This window comes from Macrobrachium rosenbergii, chromosome 25 (assembly GCF_040412425.1).
Source record: "Macrobrachium rosenbergii isolate ZJJX-2024 chromosome 25, ASM4041242v1, whole genome shotgun sequence".
NCBI lineage: Eukaryota > Metazoa > Arthropoda > Malacostraca > Decapoda > Palaemonidae > Macrobrachium > Macrobrachium rosenbergii.
In genome coordinates this window covers 24671701-24690851 of record NC_089765.1, presented here as the reverse complement: position 1 = coordinate 24690851, position 19151 = coordinate 24671701, and the positions used below count along the sequence as shown (strand labels likewise).

General features: G+C 40.5%; 1 protein-coding gene across 1 annotated transcript; it reads left to right on the top strand.

Annotated features, from left to right (window-relative positions):
* Nucleotides 1–3382: 3382 nt before the first annotated feature.
* On the top strand, nt 3383–14257 carry LOC136852475 (gastrula zinc finger protein xFG20-1-like). Its single transcript, XM_067127122.1, has 3 exons — nt 3383–3541; nt 7385–7500; nt 11093–14257. The coding sequence occupies exons 2-3, from the start codon at nt 7431–7433 to the stop codon at nt 13924–13926; spliced, it is 2904 nt and encodes a 967-aa protein (XP_066983223.1). The 5' UTR covers nt 3383–3541; nt 7385–7430; the 3' UTR covers nt 13927–14257.
* Nucleotides 14258–19151: the final 4894 nt, after the last annotated feature.

Below are 19151 nucleotides of genomic sequence, written 5' to 3'. Positions count from 1 at the left end.
ATAATTAAGTATATTAAAAGGGAAATGCAAATAAGATTGTTCACTTTTGTTTGCTTTTAAACATCCTTGTATCCATAGGTAATGACATTTTGACAAACAATGAAAACCAATTTTACCGTAATTTTCGAGTTTGATGTAGTTACACAAAGAGATGAATTTCCAAAAGCAGGCAGGTAATCCAGCTGAAATGTGTAGAATCACGTTATGCATAAATTCTGAATATATATAGGATTTTAATACAGTACCTGAAACTCGCTACAACAACACATACAAATAACGAAAAATGAATTGTCTTATATGCCCTTGCTTTGCTAGCTTAACGATTAAGTTTTCAATGTTATACGTATGTATTTTATATATATATATACATACATGCAATAACTTAGTTAACAGTAGTATGAACGTATGTACACAATTGCAATTGTTTTATCTAAGACACGCTAAGTTATGATACATGAATGTTCCGTTTTCTGTCTTTCCATAATCAAAGAAAACTAACTTTTCTATGAGTAACGTAGCTATTTTATTTGCTTAATTTTTTCACTGCTGTTCATTAACGCAGTGCCGTATAATATTGACGTTAGAAGTATTCCTTTCAAATATTTTCCTATCAGATCAGACAAGAAAATACTTATGGAATGGAGATATAAAAGAATAAACAGTCACAAGTGAAGCCAGTGGGCACAGCGACACAGCCTAGTTTAAAATTATAAGGTGTAAAATTGTAACAGAAATGCAAAAGTTGGACGAATTTGGGATTTAAGCCTTGAACAAAGAAAGGAGAAAATAATGAGAATAAATAGAGGGGTGTAGTAGATATAGTTTGGAAATAAAGAATAAAAGCTATGTCTAGCTGGAAAATACGCCATAAGGACTCACCCTAAAATGAAAAATAGTAAATTTCGTTGCACCGTTTATTTGTGTCGCATATAAAGAAAATTAATAAGTGAATTATATTAAAAGAAACTTTCATAAATAAATTTCTGTGCTGGTTACAATAAACTTAAACAGAGACTGCATGACCCGGAACGTTTGAAAAAAGTGTCGGCATTTTCTGGCCTTTCTGTAAGCGGGAAATGTTGGTCCTCTAATTGGCAAGATCACCCTTAGCTGTGTTTGGTCGTCTCACACTATCGGTAAGTCATACGACTTTCTTCTCCTGGTGACGTCAAGTTTGTAGTCATAAAACACCAACAGACATATGTTTTACTCCATTTTTATGCTACTGTTACATGAATTTTGCCTGTGTTTTTTATCAAAAGACTTCTTTAAAACACGTTCCCAAGAGTTTAAAAAAAAATAATATAATTAAATACACGTTCTTAGCTGTAACTTTCAATTTCTGTGCACTATTAAGTTGCCAGTAATTATTTTCCGTTTATGTTATGCAGACGACATTTTGCATCGTAGCCAGTACACAATTAATTATTCCTTCAAAAATTATATATTTTTCCTAACTAATTTCAATTTTATGTTCAAATTAATTATTAAAATATAGTTCAAATTTCTTTTTAAGTCTAAATTTTGAAAATCATAATTTATTACAACAAATTCAGTAAATATTAATATACTTTTGTAACCTGGTTGATTCATTCACACGAAACCAAAATTCCATTTATTTGAATACCAAATTATTTATTACTGTTACAGTGTGCTGATCTGGATCAAATACTTTATCGTTACCATAACTTACTTTGAAAATAATATCGAATATAATTTGATCCATATACAACACATTCACTTGATTTTAAAATATATTTTCAAATTAGAATGAAACCCATGACAATGATTTCGAACGTCAGTCGCTACAACAGTAAACACAGATAACCAATCACAGCTGAGGACGATACTGGCACTCAGAGGATAGGGATTTGGCGCCAAGAGGTAAGTCCAGGAGACTTCTGTTAGAAGAAACCAAACGCTCCTCCACCTATTTGGGTGGGGGGTTAGGATGGTGGGCTTTAAATATGCTGGTTGATTGCTTGTAAGGGTTATGGGGCCTTTTTTTGTTTTTAAGGTTAAAAGGAAATACTGCCGTTTAATGTACAGTTCTTTATTATATGGCATTAAATTTATGATTAAATAATAGCAAATAATTAAAATATGCAAAATGTCGTGCAGAGTGACTCTTACTAACAGCGTTATTTTCCATGCTTATGAAGAAAAACGCTTAAGCATAGGTTTGAGATTGATCTAGTTTACTAAGAAAATATCAAATGTTTCAAAAGCGGGCAAATAATAATCCTGCTGGAATGTGTAGGATTGCTATTGTACATAGATTTTAAATACAGATATTTGATAAGTTACCTGAAACTTATGCTACAACAACAATAACAACTTCAGTATTTGAAATAAAATTACGAAAAAGTTTGAGGTTTAGGAGTATATTACTGTCTCTGGTTTACGATATAAATAAGGGTTTTGTGTTCTATTTAACTCTAATCAGAGAAACTAAATTTTCTGTGAGTGACTTAGCTAACATTTTCACTTTTTCACAAGTTCAAAATTAAAATCTTCCAAATGTCAGAATTAACATCCATTTAAGCACCTGCTAAATAGACAGATAGATAGCACATTGACTCCAATGAAATTAATGGAATGGTTCTTTTGCATATAATGAAACTACTCATATCACCTTTTGTGACAACAATCATGAAAAAATAAAATAGCAGAAGCCATCTATTATTCTATTGTAGTGATGGCAGTCATATTACCATTACTGTTTCTACTGGTGCCAGTGTTTACCTGAAATGGTAAAGAGATACGTTCTTACATCACATGACAACGTCATTGCCGTAATATCCTGGTTGTGGCTCGATAGTTAAAGATAATCGCCATCTGTATGTTTAATAATAAGCCGAAATTGTAGCAAAAGACAAAAGAGGTATACAAACAAACGAACAAATCCTTGATGCTGACTGTATTTTCCAACTCTATTTCGAAATTATTAATGGGATATTATCGAAACATTATATATTTTTTCCTCACATTTTTACAGTATATCCAAATAACAGTGAGAGATACTATTTTAGTGTTAATAGAGTTTGCTCATACCTTTACGGTTTCTTATGTTGACATGATTTTAGAATTGTTACTCGCAGGGATAACTGAGGGCCAAAAAGAAACCTTTAACAGAGCCGTTTTGAAGCTAAAATGTTTAAATGACGTTAGTGAGCATTTTTTATGAAACCACATCCGTCCCGTACATAGGGCACCCACTAAATTGAACAACCATACCATAGATAATGATGGTAGTATCAATATATCTGTCTAGAGCGGCAAATGAAAATAGGAAAGAGTTTATTAAACACATATTGTGCAGTGAGAAAATATAAAATATGCACAACAAAAAGTAAAATAGAACGAGAAAGGGAGCCGTTTCAAAGATTCCTTCCCACTTTTACTACTACTTCTATAAGGCAAGCGTTAAAATAACAACAATAACTGTATTCATTGGTCCTCATCGAATAAGTATATTGCAAAGGTGTTCATGGAACCAGGATCTTAGCGTGTCATATCTTTAAGGCTGTGAATAGCACAGGTATGTAACAAGCCCATGTTAGGCTATGCCGTAGCCTATGTCGACTCTGGCTCTTGTCAGCAAATCCGGTCCCCCTCCCCCCCTAGAAGCTAGCCTAGAGAAAATAAGAATGGAAAAGACTAATGTTTCGCATAGGGATGCATATCCCATTGCATCTTAAACAAACCCTTTGACGTCTTGCCTGACCGTGGCCTTTCACTCCCCCTCCTGGAACCCCCCCTTCCAAACCCAAGCTAACCTGACTTACTGTCTAGGGCCCCATAAATTTAAGTTCAATATCCTGCTTCGGGATAGTATGCAGAGTAGGGAGACAGGGGTATTCAATGTTACTTGGTCGGGGTCTGGGGTGTGTGAAGCCCCCCCCAGCCAGGTCAGGGCATGACACCTTAGGTTAGGAAGGTAAGGTCTGGTTAGGTCAGGACACGGCATTCTAAGAAAGGTAAGTTTTGGCCCATTTTCACAGTTGGATTTTTCATTTCATCTATACATAAATTACTGACTTGTAGCAGTAATACTACTTGGCTAGACCTTAGTGTAGCATTTTATTCAACAATACATAATATTGTGGAGAAAGGAAATATTTTAGTTTTCTTAAGAAGACCAAATAGGCCTAAGAAATAAATTGAAGCAATCATCATTGTTCATTTTCAATATTAACACACACTGGAATATGTTATTTGTAAGGAAAATTGGATAACCAGGCTTTTGATATTATTATTATTATTATTATTATTATTATTATTATTATTATTATTATTATTATTATTATTATTATTATTATTATTATTATTATTATTATTATTATTTCTCTTTTTGAGCATAGGAAGACAAGGGAGAAGCATTTGGACTTGGGAAGCTGCACTGTACCACTTGTAGTATAGCCTAACCCTTTACCATTCACTTTTTTAAATGTTTATCAAATAATGTGGTATAGTTGTATATATTAAGGTTACACATTTGGTTTGTTATCTTATAGGGTTAATGTCACACTTTATCAGGCCAAAGTAGCTCTACATTGTTCCACAATACTTTTACCAGAGTGCATGGGAAATTCTTGTTATCACTAATTTTCCAGATTTTTTTTAATGGTGGTACAATTCAGATGTTCACAGATCTTTCGAAGTTTTGGGGCCAAATGTGGAGTTGCCTAGAATTGGTAAATACTATGACATACATTAAAGATAACAAACCTTCAATCTATTGCAGTGTTAACTAAATATATGTCAATACTGGATATACATCACATTAGTAGGATACACTATTCCTAAATAAAACTAAAGTTTGTATACCTTAACAAAATAAAGTTGATCTTAAAAATTTTATAAATATGGGGATATGGGGAAACAAAAACAGTGGGATTGCATCAGCAGTAATGGTTGAAAACACATAAAACACAAACAGTCAGAAAAAATACTTCTCATGTATCTGGTGAGAAGTTATTTGTCCTCATGAAAATACAAACTGTCCCCTTGTATATATGAGTATTATCAGTGCGAGCTATAGACGGTCATTGAAACAATTGACTAACAAGATGAGTAATTGAAAGTAGGCAAGTGAGTGGAGGGGAGTTTCCCCACACACCTGCAATAAGCCAGCACTTTTCTTTGGTCATTGCTGAATGAAGATGTGTTACTACACTCTTGCTCTCTGCTAAGTTGAAGCTTCCCTTCTTTTTCTGTGTGAATGGTGGCTGCTTTTTTGTGAAATTTTGGATGAAAACAAGAAATGTGATGAGAGGAGATGTGGAGAGTGTGAGTGGTGTGTGGTTTCTTCATTTCTTCTATGTTGGTGGGTCCGCATCGTTTTTGTTCAGTCTGCTGGCCCTTACCATCCAGGTGCTAAGTAAGTTGCCCCTGTGGTCCCCTCTGCTTTGGCAGTCACATCTGCTGAGGTACCACTATTCTGTAGAGTCACAAGCATTTCACTTCTGGAGGCTATCAAGCTACTCCTATGAAAGAGAGCCCTTTTCTCTAATGGCTGGGTAATGGATGTCTGGTAACATCCATAGATTCACAGTTGATGTCTACCAGGTAAAGTGGACCATCTTCTGTTGTTGGTTTTGTGAGGGGGGTGCCTTTTTAGTGGGAGTCACTCTTCAGCAAATTGTAAACTTCCTCATCTACCTCTGTTTGAAGGACATATATCTCTTTGCCTTGGCTGAAGTCTCCATTTTTTTTTGAGGGGCTTTGAGCAGCCTTGTCCATCTCACTAAGGCCCCCAGAGTGGGATGTGATTTTCATGCTCTAGGCACCATATGAGCCTCTGAGGGAGGTAAACATGATCCTGAGTAAATAAACATGTTCTCTCAAACTACCACAATCTGACAAAATGTAAAAGAATCTGATTGATTGAGTCATAAAATTGTTTGAAAACCATTCCTCTATGTGATGAAAAGATAAAAACAGATAGCAAATTTGACTATATACCAGTTGAAGAGTTTACCTAATTAACATGGCAACATCAATAAAAAAAGAAGTCATAATTTCTGCTTTTACTGAAAGGTATATATCCATATTAAATACTTTAGGTTGTATAACTAAGGAAAAATCAAATTATCGTGAATTTTGATATTTCATCATAACTACCTTTACATTCTAGTTTAACCTTAGCCAGTCTAACTCAAACCAGGATTCCAAGTCCTAACCTGACTGCTTGACTTAGAGTGTCAAATCATATACTACATTTTTGTCTCAGGAATTGGGAAGTCCATATAGCACTGCTAAATATGTTGGTATTCTTCTCAACATTCACTAAGTCAGATTTACCATACTTCACTGCAGTAGGTAACAGTATATGTTTACGTGGCCTTGCTGCTCTCATGAAAAGAGTAAATACATGGAAAGAAGAAACACATAATTCCATCTTAATCATAACAATCCTGAATGGTTAACTGAGTTCAAGTAGGAAGTGGGAGGGCATGTGATCTTAGCTTTGTTCCATGATCGGCATAGAAAAACTCGTTTGGTTTTAGATAGTGACGACACAGTTCTGTATTGATTAGCTAAGTAACCCGTATGATTATCTTGCATATAGCGAGGAGAGTATTTTTCATTTTTCATTTTTAAAAGCAAATGCAAGACATATGGTGGTTCTGATGATCATAGTGAGATTTGCTGAATAAATTATTTTTTGGTAATCCATATATTTTAGGAAAATGCCATAGAAGAATGTGTTTTTAAAACCTGAGATAACTTTGTTAAACAGGGTTTCATCGTCCTTTGGAATCCCAGTGCACATGCAAAAACTGGCTTACCCAGTGGATTGACTTTGATCTAGGCTATAATTCAGTTTTCTGCAGCCATTCATCATATATCAGAGTAACTTGGCCCTACAGCATATTAATTTCTTGCCACACCAAATTAAATAACACCAATGGACATATGATAATGAACTTGACATTTTTTCGTATTGGGTGTAGAAGGCAAGATACAGTATTAATGCATGAAAGTTTGTCAGTTTTTAGGTTCAAATTGAGGTTTTTCGTGACTTCTATAATAATTTGAGCAGTTTTGTGAAACTTAGGTCAGCAGCGTGTCCCTTTTGAAGTCAGCAAATATTTTTGATTTTCATGTTTCCAGTTTTGATTAGCAAAATACATTAGATATTGTAACCATTATATATTAATTGTGATGGAATATTAATTCACTTGAAAAGTACTAGGAGAAAATGTATTGAAAACTTATTAGTAATAGCTCTTTATACAGTAATATGTGCCCATGTTTTGTCTTTTTTAAATTTTGTCTGGATTTGCTAAAAGTTAGCTCAGGTAGTTCCCATTTTGAGCCTAAATATTTTTTTTTAATAAAGACTGAATATGTAATACTTTTTCATTTTCCTTTGAAGAGAAAGCAGACCAATAGATCCAGTGGCAGTAAGAAACCAGAAGGCGATGTCTTGCAAATCTGAAGCTGAGGCAGCTAATGTTTCTCGCCATGCACCTTCAGTATGCACACCTCCAGGTATGATGAGTTTTAAGTCTTTAGTGGAGCCATAGCCCTAATGAAACATTTTGTGAAACTTTGCATAGCATGCTGTTCCTGCACTGGACAAATCTTGATTTCAAATTATTTTTAAGCTTTATCTTAGCTGTTGGTATGCATCTTAATTTGATTTACTTTGCATGTGGCACTACCTATCAGAAATGCTGAGGGATCACTGTACAGAAGCTTTATTTTTCTCATCAGTGCTACTTGTTCCCTTTCGTCTTTAGCTAGATTGGGTAGCACACACTATTTTATGTGGTAACTGGAATTTTTGTCTTGTTATTGTGATCATCTTTCTTTGAAAGTTTTCAGTTTCATGAATTTAATGTAATGAAGGATCATGTGGTTATTCATTTTGAAGAGACTATGAACCCTCCTCTTATATGGATGTACCTTTTATAGAATGAGCTTGTTTGGCTGTTGAAGCTTGGTAACAGTTAGTTAATTAGTAGTAGGTGAGTGAATGGGTGGGAGTACCAGTTACTGACTACGCTATAAGAACTCACTTTTTCTTTGGATTTTACTGTAAAGAAGGTGCCTCACTTTTTTTTTTTCTATCCTGTATCTTCTCAACTTGAATTCACTTTCTAGTTTATGAATTTGACTTTGCTGTTGATTTTGGTTGTAATTATGGTGGTGATGACGAATGCTGGTTCTCTTGCAGAAAGTGGACAGGAAATGTGTTATGGAAATGACAGGTTGTTAGGCTGCTCTGTGTCATCCTTGAACATAAATCCTGATACTTTGGTTCTTATAACAAGGGTCAGGTTTATTTTTCAGTTTCGATCTGCTTTGATTGGTTACTGACACCCCTTAAAGGATCTCTGTCTTCTATAATCCATGCTACTGCTGCTGGGACTGTTCCTGGGTATTCCTCTCTGGCTGCTTGATCTGATGGGGTTTTGGATAGGAATGCTGATGACTGACCTTCCTACTTGGGGTGAGACAAGAAAGTCCAATGGACATCCCACATTCAGCCATTGACTCTTCTGCTGTTCCTATCACTCAAACTTCTGCTGTACTGACATCTCTGAGGTTTCCTACAGGGGTTACTGAAGGATCTATGTCTTTCCTGTGGTAATCCAGGGATAAATCCAAGGTAGTCTTTGTAGAACACTTGACCATGGTCAAGAGTTCAACTCCTGTGTCTGTCTCTGCTGAAATCCCTGGTTCAGCATCAAACTCTCGAACTGTGACCTCTGCCACTGCTGTTCTTATTGTTGCTGCTTCAGCAGCTGCTGCTGTCAGTCCTGTCTTTGTCAGGATGCCTGTCTTGACCACATCCTTTTGCACTTGAAAAAGTTTTGAGAGGTCCTTGGAGGAAAAATATTGAAGTAGTGCAAACACACGTCATTGTAATCTTCTTCCTCTCTTCCCCACCTTCCTCTTCATCATCTCTGTTGGGGCCTGAGAAAATGTAAGAAAAGGCATACAAAGCTTTCCATAGATGTCACTCTTCTTTGAAGAGGGATGATGATCTCTGTGACTGTTCATTGGAACAGGTGACCATGGTCAGGCCGTTCTTGAGCTTACTTGTGACTGGCTGATTGCCTGGTCTCCCAGGGACAGGGGGATTGACCTAGAGGGAAGAAGAGTGTACTTGCTGTGAATGCCATACTTCTCGGTTGCTCAGAACTGGCTTGTTATGTCCACCAGTGTGCTTATGACAAGCTTTCTGGTAGTGGTACTTTCCTACATAGTACCACCCCCAAGTCCCAGGATGACCATTCCCTCATGTTTAGTGCCATGCCTAAGTGTCCCAGGCATTAGGGCAGTAATGCATGTGCATGCTGTCCTGGAACAATTGACAGTTTCAACAAGTCTGTTTTTGCCAGTCTTCTTGGATAAATTAGCCTTGGTAGGTTTCCTTGTTATTGAGGAGGTTAGAACAGTTGTTCACCCTGTGAACTCAGGTCTCTTAGAGTGAGATGTGGAAGTCATCCCCCTTAATCTCACCCAACAGCTGTACAAGCCCCTGATGGAGGCTACAGACAGGACTGTTTTCTTTCTAGCCTTCGCATTGGCAAAGAGAGTAGGTGAATCACACAGTCTCTCCTTAGTGCAGCGCTCAGAGGGATGAGGATCTCTCTCGTACTTGGGTGTTCCTGATTTCTTGGCAAAAACTTGGAATCCTGATGAGAGATATTAGTATTTCTCAGTGTTGTCCTTCTAGACTGTAGATGATGATGGTCAAGATGAGATGCTGTTGTGTCCAGTATAAGTTTGACAGAACTGCCTGCTCAGAACTTGTGTTCTTAGCCCAAGTGTTGATGGCTCTTAGTACTGGCAGGCACAAGAAGGAAGGTCATGCAAGTTGTCTGGTGAGGGGTTGGACTTTAAACCCCAGATGAGGGCTCACTAAGTCAGGAGGATTACTCTATGCCTAATGTTTAGGAGGAACTAATTTCTACCTGAGGGTTGTTGCCCATAAGTCCATGGATGCTTTCTCTTTAGGAGCTGTGTTGGCTGCATAATGTGCTTTATAGATGTCCTCTGCTTAGACAGAACAGCATCTTATATAAAGTTTAGCTAAGGTTTATGTTGGTGAAAGGTCAGATGACCCTCTTTTTATCTTCCTCAGCTTAGCAACCAATGACCATATCCTTTCTGGCCAGGCCAGTTACACAGTAGTTATATAACAATGCTTCCAGTGTCTGATTTTTATTAGTCTGTAAATGTGACTCCCTCCATAGATGGTGGATCGTGCATATCTGGGATTCGATGATATTGTTCATCTTCCTGAATTAGGATTCCCATCTCACATGGGAACCAAGTTCTATTTTCCTGAAGTGGGGGTACAAACAAACTATGGGACAGAGCCCTATCTTCTACATCACATATGCCAGGTTGCATGGATGGTCGCAGGAGGCATTCTTCCTCTGCTCTCGTACATCACTGGGAAGTTAACATTTTTGGGTTGGATTAGCACGAGATCATTGCCAGTCTTGACCCCTAGACAGAACCTCCTGCCTAAGGAGTGAGTCCCCATATAAAAATGAAGGTTTGTATTCTTGTAGAAATGAAGCACAAATTTTAAAAATAATACTTTTTTGCTTGATATTCAAACCTAAAGTTTTTTATCATAATTACACCTCCAACCAGTCCCACATTTGTCCCTGATGGCAAAGCAAAGAGTGGCATTGATTGCTGAGTGAATGAGTGTGCTGCTTGTTAATTACAGTGTCACCAAGCTTCAGTAACATTAACAGGTTTTGCTGAAGGTATCCAAGTAAAAGACTTGAAGTTTGTATATCTAGGAAAACTAAATTATCTGAAAAATTCGTGATCTTTGGACTTTGTTAAAGCAATGGTATGTCAGATTTTAAGATATTTGTTGTTAAGAAGAGTAATATGTAAGCTTATGCACAGTTTTATTCTGTAAAAGCATTGTATTTTACTCTATATATGGAGCAATTTTTATTTTAAGCAAGCAGTTATTTTAAGAGATTTGAAGTACAGTACTGTACATTACCTCCTCACAGATTGATCCTTAATGAAACTGAACTTTATCCTTGATTTTTTATTAAGGCTGTGATGCATGAGTTCTTATAAATTTTGTGTTCCACAGATGTGTCCAGGGACGATCCACCCATACTTGTTGAAAATTCAGAAGTCATTTCATTAGAAAATAATTGCCATTCAGTGGTTGACAATCATAAGTATAGTTCAAGGAGCTGCAGTGAAGGTGACTGTAAAGCAGAAAGTAATGAGGACAGTAAAGTTAAGGAAACTTCTAAAACACAATATTACAATCATTCTTGCTTCCTGTGCAAAACACCATTTGTGGGTGGTTTAAAGGTGGTGCATCTTGTCCTGAATAAACCTATGCAGTGGAGTACTCTAGACCCTGTTTCTCTCTTGAAGTGCTTTGGAATGCAAGTTCCTTCTTTAGGAAAATCAGAGTGCTCTAAATTTTCCCCAGTGGATGTCTGTGGCTTATGTTATATTGCTGTATCAGATTGTGATTTCCTGTATCCTCATATTCACTCTTTCATTTCCAAAATACTAGATTTGTGGCCAGAAAAGTTGAAAGGTTTTAAAATGTTGTGCCTTAATATATCATTTCCTGATAATAGCAGCAGCTGTTTCAAAAGAGTACCTGTAGAGAGTGGCTGTAGTTTAACACCCTTAATTACAAGGAAATGCAAAAGTAAACAACATGTTTATAGGAAAAAAAATAATTTATCCCAAGTAGAACTTACATTTACTTACCCTGATAGCCCATTTTTACATTCAGAATTGTCAGATGAAGTGAGTAAAATCAGTGTTGGTGAAGGTAGCGGATATAAAGTTAAGGAATGCAGTGAGAGGCCAAAATTACATGAGTTGTTTACCTGTGGATTTTGTGGGATGCCATTTAGCAGTGAACTCGAATGGAGTAGCCATTGTACAAGTATTCATAAAATAAGAGAGACGTGGCTGTCCTATGATAGACAGATGGTTTTAAAAGGAAATATCATGAATGAAATTTGTCAAACAAGTACACATGCTGGTAAATCAAAGTGCAGGAAACATGCGGATAACGTTTCATCAGCAGAGAGCTGTAAGTGTCATGCTTGTGACAGTGATTTCGACAGTAAGGTAGAACTCATGGAACATCTCCATGGTATTCATGATATCATTGTAGAAAGCTTTGTTTTTGATGAAAACCATGGGAAAAAAGATGATCAGCAAACAAATTGTGAGGCAGATTTGAGTGAGTTAGAAAGTAAAGATGGGATATCAGAAGATGTGGTTGCCTGTACTGAAGAGGAAGTCACCCCAGAGGACAGTATTGCTAAGAAGAGTGATTGTGAAAATTCTGTTTTGAGAACAGAATTACAACACAATTCTGAATGTCTTGAAACTGTAAACTTAAAAACACAGGACAGTAAAAGCAATGTAAGAAAGGTTTATGCACCTCACTGGCGTTGTCGAATATGTGGGATGATGTTTTCCAGTCAGAATGTTTTGACAAAGCATAAACAGCAGTCTCATCCTGATTCTGCCAGAATTATAAAACGTAAAATTCTTAGTGACTCTAGTCTGGAATCAGATGAAGAAGTACCCTTGCAGAATAAAGATGCATCTGTTGCCTCAAGAAAACGAAAACTTGTTAAAACATCCAGTCAGCTGGTAAATGATGATTTAGGCTACTGTGTAGTTTTGAAGGGTGATGGACAGGGTGGTGTTACTGACCATCGTGTGAAGTTAGGTGAAGACTCTCTTCAGAGCAACATGGATGTAGGAGCTGTTGAAGATTATAAATCAGGGAAGAGATCTGTAAAAGATATAGTTACATGTGGAATGTGTGGAGAAGAATTTGGAAATCACACTTTAATTGCTGAACACAGCTGCCCAGGTTATGAAAATGTTAGGAAAAGTAAAAGTAATGAAGTTGTTCTTCTTGAGTGTAAAGTATGTGGCAGACGATTGCAAGGAGTCAATTCCATGCGAACTCATATGGCTAGATCACATGGATACCCTTTCAAAAAGAGAGACCGTAAGTACCAGTGTAAGGTTTGTACATTTAAGACACAAGTGAGAAGTCATTTTGCTCAACACATGAGAGAGAAGCATAAAAGTGATGTTGAGCCTCCTGTGAAGTGTCCCAAGTGTGAGAAGAATTACAGTGCTCAGTATATTGCCCGACATATAGCCATAATACATGGGTCTTCAGACAATAAGAAATATTCCTGCAAGTTCTGTACCATGAAGTATCATGACCTCAACTATTTAAAACGCCACATCTATTTTGATCATGCCAACACTAAATGGAAGTGTCAGATATGTGAATTAGAATTTGATAAGTATCATCGTTTACAGCAACATAGGGTTAACGCTCATGGAACTGAAGTTCACAAGTGCACAGACTGTGGGAAGGAGTTTAAACGAAAAGGAGATTTAACTACTCATATCAAACGAAGTCATGTGACAAAGGTTCCCTCTGTTTGCACTTTCTGTTCCAAGGCTTATGCTGAACCCACAAATTTAAGGATTCATTTAATGAAGAAACATGGTGTGGCTTGGGAGGATACTCTTTCAAAGCGGTATGCTCGGCACCAACAAGAGAGTCGTTGTCTTCGCCGCCGAGATTCCAAAGACCCCAAGCCAACTCAGAGGAGCAGGAAACAGAACAAATGCTTGCAAAATAAGCAAAAACAGAATCGTAAGCAGCGGATGCTAGATCATAAAACTTCTGAAGGCAATAGCATGCAGTCTGAACATCAAAATTTGGGTTCTATTCAACATTTCTCCCAGGGAGGGAGCATTGTTGAAACTCATGAAAGCATTGATATATGTGATGTTCAAGAACCTCAATATGATGTTGAGATTATTGTAGGAATGGACAACTTGACTCAGGTAGAAGAAATCACAAATACTGGAACAGATAGTTTCATTGTAATTGAGGATCCTAATTGAGTTCAGTAAAGGGAAATGTGTTTCTTACAGTCATACAGTACTTACAGAGATTTGTTGGTGTGCCAAGTACATTTAGCTTAATGTGAATTGCAAATGCTCTTAAGTTGCTGATGCTGTAATCTGAAATTTGTTCAGAATTTTAACATAAATGTAGAATATTTGTATTTTTTAACTGATAGCACTGTACATAGTATTTTTCACAATTTAACTTCTGTGGGTTTCAGTTATTAGAGAAAGTTTTGTATGTAGGGAAAAAGGTGCATTAACAATTTTTTTAAAACTAATACTAATATTTGTATGTTTAATAAAATATGTATTTTTATATAATAAATTTCTTTTATTTAATATTCCACAATATACATGATTGTTTTGTTTATCAGAGAAAATTATTGTGAAAGATGAATTTGCTAAGATTTTTTCATCTCAAAAAATGAACACTTAGGGATTTTTTTCTTATCTCAAGGTATGATTTGTTTAAGCACAACCCTGCCAATTTAAAGTGCCTATGCCACTGGTCACCGGCTCCTTCAGACATTCTCCAAGAGGAGCAACAACATTCCCTCATGGCCAGCCAGATAACTAAGTAGGCCAACAACTCTAGTGGTAACTTTGCTCCTTCTGCAGTGCCTAGCAAGAGATCAATGCCTTTCTAATTTGCTCATATATTATTACCGTATGTAGTCTTGTAATTTTATTTTAATTTACTCTTTTTCTTCTGCTATTTTTATTTGGAATGCCTTAGGTATACCATAGTAGCAGCTGGTGAGAGAATTTTCTCACCAACACCTGGATTTTCTTTTATTCTTCATTGGCCAAAAGTGTTGCAAGCGTCCCATTGCTAGTCTCCTGTAAATATACCATCTTTTTTTTTCACATTTCAACTTTACTCCTATATTTTGACGTATTTTATGTAATAAACTTTTTATTTACTCCTTTTCTTAATTTTTTTATTGGATTACTGTAGGTATGTCATTTTCATTGGTCTAAAATGTTTTGAAGTGTTTTGTTGCTAGTCTTCTGTAAATGTGCTGTACCTGTTTTCTTTAGAACAACTATCATTCATCCTTTTTATCTACACCAGCATTTCTAGGTGTTTTTCCAGTGTTTTGGTGGATTATTTTTCACAATTTTTATGATTTTCATGTTTGCTTATTGTATTGCCCTGGAAGGACTGTATAGTGTACTGAGTTAATTAGTGTACTAGTTATTTCAAAGTTCAATTATCCTTTCATTTTGTTTATGTTCCACCTAATTTTCGTTTGTTTCAAATGTATCGCTAATCGTATTTCCTCAGTATGTGCTTATGGTTGTTTTTAAGGTTTTGATTGCTCTCAGATCACCCAACTTGCTTTTTGGTAATCTGTTCTTTCCTGTTATTTAAGTTGACCCTGCCATCAGAGATGTGTTACTTGTGCTATGTTTGTAAAATATTGAAAGGACAGTGTGCAGAAATGGGAAGGACAGAGAGCCTTTGTGTGTGGGGTAGCTAAAGGTACAGAGGTAGGGAGTGGGTACCACTTGCAGTACTACGAAGACACGGATCGAGTGAAAGACTGCAGACTGTTAACTTCATAATTGCTTGAATAAAGCTGAGTCTGGTAGGAGAACTAGTCATAGCAGTGAGTATGTAAAGTCACCAATTCGGCGCCAGGATAGTGTTTCGGCGGCGCCATTAATTAAGTCTCCGCTGAGCTTGTTTTCTTTGGTGACTTCCCGTTTTCTTCAAGCTAAATTAGTCACGCCTAAAACGTGCCAGGTCACGCATTTTTATCATTTTTACTTTATGGTATTTATACGAATGTCACACATTGTGTATCACATGTTTCTTCATTCACAGGCATCAAGACTGTATCTATATTGTGTCTCTGTATGTTTCGTATTGTAATTCGTACTCGTTCACTGTATATTATTATTTATTGTTTCGACCTCAGGTCACAGTCAATTCCATTGTCTCTCACGGCCCGGCGTCAGTCGGCCGCAATATAAGCCGCCTGGATCTGTAATAAACCAGCAGTAACCTTTACCTGCTCGTTTCTTTGACACCTTTACAGTGGTGACCCCCGGAGTATCCCGGAGCCATTAGCGGACTCACACGGCGACTCAGTCTTGGCTCCAGGGTTTCTCCAAAAAACGCTCTTAGCGGCCTAAACACGGCGCTGTAACCAGCGTTTGAGCGTGCTGACTCTCGTCGGCGTACCCCATCAGCGTCACTAGCGGACCCACACGGCGCACGAAAGTGCGTACTGACGCGAGTATCCTACTCCAGTAAGGGGGTCAAAGGAGCGAGCATGGACGCGGATATCCCCTCCTTCATGCAGTTAAACGCGGACCCCGCGGACTCCGAGGTTTACCTACCTCCCATCGCAGCCGCCGCCGCCCCGCATCGAGGCCCTCCCGCAACTCCACACCAGCGCCCGAACACACGGCGGCCGGGCAACACAATCGCGGGCCGCCCTCACCCTAAAGCTGCCGCCCGTTCGCAGGGCAACCCATCGAGATGGCTGCGCAGGGTGGAGAGCCACTTCAGAATCGCGGACCTCACGGACGAAATCCTACAGGCCGACACAGTGCTCAACGCCCTTCCGGAGGACGTGTACAACAAATTCATCTCGCGGTACCGAAACACTCACCCTCACATACAGCATTACAAAAAGTTCCTCCTCGAAGCTTGCTCCCTGCCCATCGCCGGCGGGCCGCCCGTGCTATCGACCTTGCCAATAACCCACGCCACGACCTCGATCCAAAGAGGCGCTTGGGGCATGGTCGTGAGATCTCCTGTCAACACCAGTCTCGGGTGACACGAACAAGCGGCAGGAGATAAGCCGTGACGGGAAATTTTCCTTCGCCAACTCCTCCCGAAGTACGCAACCAGATCGCTCACCCCTACACCATGCCTGTCGAGGACCTCATAGAGGCGGCACAACACCTCACAGACTCCGTCAAGGCTTCACAACGGCTAAAACCGGCCACTCAGCCGGTCAGCTCCGTCCAGCCTGAAGAGGACGTAGAGCAGCCCGTCAACGCCATCGCCAACAAACGTCCACCGAACCACAGTAGACGGTGGTCCCCGGGCTTCTGTCGCTATCACAAGTGGTTCGGAAAGGACGCCCGAAACTGCCTGCCGCCCTGCTCGTTCAACCGTTCAAAAAACGGGGGTGGCGGCGGCCAGCAGGACAGGCCGCCATGGCAGCCGAAGAACCCAGGGCCTCAAAAACAGTAGGTTTCTCGTCCGCGACACCGTCTCGGCAGGATGATGCTGGTCGACACAGGAGCCTTCAAGTCGGTCTTCCCAGCATCCAGAGAGGACCGCAACCAGACACCAGACCCGGCCGCCTTCCTGACGGCCGCCAACGGAACCCCATCCTCTCCACGGCACCAGGCTCCTGTCGATCTCCATCCTTGGCCAGAATTACTCCTGGGACTTCATCGTCGCGGACGTAGGAACCCCACTCCTGGGGGCCGATTTTCTGGCGCACCGGCCTGCTAGTCGGCGTGGGCGCAAGCGCCTCCTCGATCCCGACTCCTGCCGATCTCTCCCGTTAACGGCGGGACCCAGACCCACCATCAGCGCCGTCGCCCCCACCAGTACGCACACCTTCTGTCGGAGTTCCCGAGGTGTTTAAGCCCGAGCCGCCAAGTCCCGGGGCCCCAGCCAAGCACGGCATATACCACCATATAGTGACTAAAGGGCCCCGACACATGCGAAGTTCCGCAGGCTTCCCCCTCAGCGCCTGCAGGAGGCGAAAAAGCATTCGCGGAGATGGAACGGATGGGCATCTGCAGGAAAGCCTCCAGTCCATGGGCCTCCCCCTCCACATGGTGCAGAAACCGGACGGCTCCTGGAGACCCTGCGGCGACTACAGACGGCTCCTGGAGACCCTGCGGCGACTACAGACGGCTCAACATTGCAATGGAGCCCGACCACTACCCTCTGCCCAATATGCAAGACCTCACGGCCTCCTTTCACGGGGCCAAAATATTCACTAAATTGGACCTTCTTAAATCTTATTTTCAGGTACCTGTTGCGCCAGAGGACATACCAAAGACAGCCATCATCACGCCCCTTCGGGTCCTATGTGTTCGCCTTCTCCACCTTCGGGCTGAGGAACACCGGGCCACCTTCCAGCGGCTCATGGACAGCATCCTGGGGACCTAAAATTCTGCGTCTGCTACGTCGACGACATTCTCATATTTTCCAGGTCTCACAGCGAACACCAGAGGCACATCAAAGCAGTCCTCCAGCGCCTCCAAGAAAACGGCCTCGTCGTCCGTTTTGACAAGTGTACATTCGGCGTCCAGAAAGCAGAGTTCCTGGGTCACGAGGTATCTCCGACAGGCGTCCGCCCTCTTACATCGAAGGTGGCAGCCGTAGCAAAGTTCCCGACACCCACCTCCATCAAGGCCGTCCAGGAGTTCCTTGGGATGGTCAACTTCTACAGGCGCTTCATCCCGGGATCGCGCACACCACGGCCCCTGACGGAAGTCCTAAGAGGTCAACCGAAGTCCCTGTCTTGGGGACCCAGCCAGCAGCAGGCCTTTTCCCCGGACGAAGGCCGCCCTCACCAAGGCAACCGCCTTGGCACACCAGATCCCAAGGCTCCCCTCCAGCTGACACGGACGCCAGTAACGCGTTGCCTGCGGTGCTGTTCTGGAGCAAATTATCAACGGCGCCCCCAGCCCATCGCCTTCTTCAGCAAGAAGTTCAATCCGCAGAGTCCCGATACAGCACCTTCGACAGGGAACTCTGCGCGATGTACCGCGCAGTTCGGCACTTCAAGTTCCTCCTGGAGGGGACGCCCTTCACAATCTTCACAGACCACCAGCCACTAGTTCACGCTTTCACGAAGCAAGGGGCGCATGGTCTTCCAGGCAGCAGCGCCACCTCTCAGCCATAGCCGAATTTACCTGTTCCGTCAGGTACCTCCCGGCAAGAAAAATCCCGTAGCAGACGCAGCCCTCTCCAGAGTCGAGTTGAACGCAGTGCAGCTTGGTGTAGACTACCAGGACCTTGCCAGAGAACAGGCCGCCGACCCAGAAACCCCAGCATACCGCACCGCCATCACATCCCTCAAGTGGCGGGACGTGACCCTCGCCCCCGGAGGTCCCAGCCTGCTCTGTGACATCAGCACAGGCCAGCCCCGCCCTTTGGTTCCAGCCTCACGCCGCCGCCAGGTATTTGACATCATCCACGGCCTCTCACACCCCTCCGGCAGGACCACGGCCAA

What these genes read in the sequence shown, in the direction of transcription:
- LOC136852475 (XM_067127122.1), top strand. Translation starts at nt 7,431, where the DNA reads ATGTCTTGCAAATCTGAAGCTGAGGCAGCTAATGTTTCTCGCCATGCA. An exon ending in TTCAGTATGCACACCTCCAG is followed by an intron (nt 7,501 to 11,092) that starts GTATGATGAGTT and finishes TGTGTTCCACAG; the next exon opens with ATGTGTCCAGGGACGATCCA.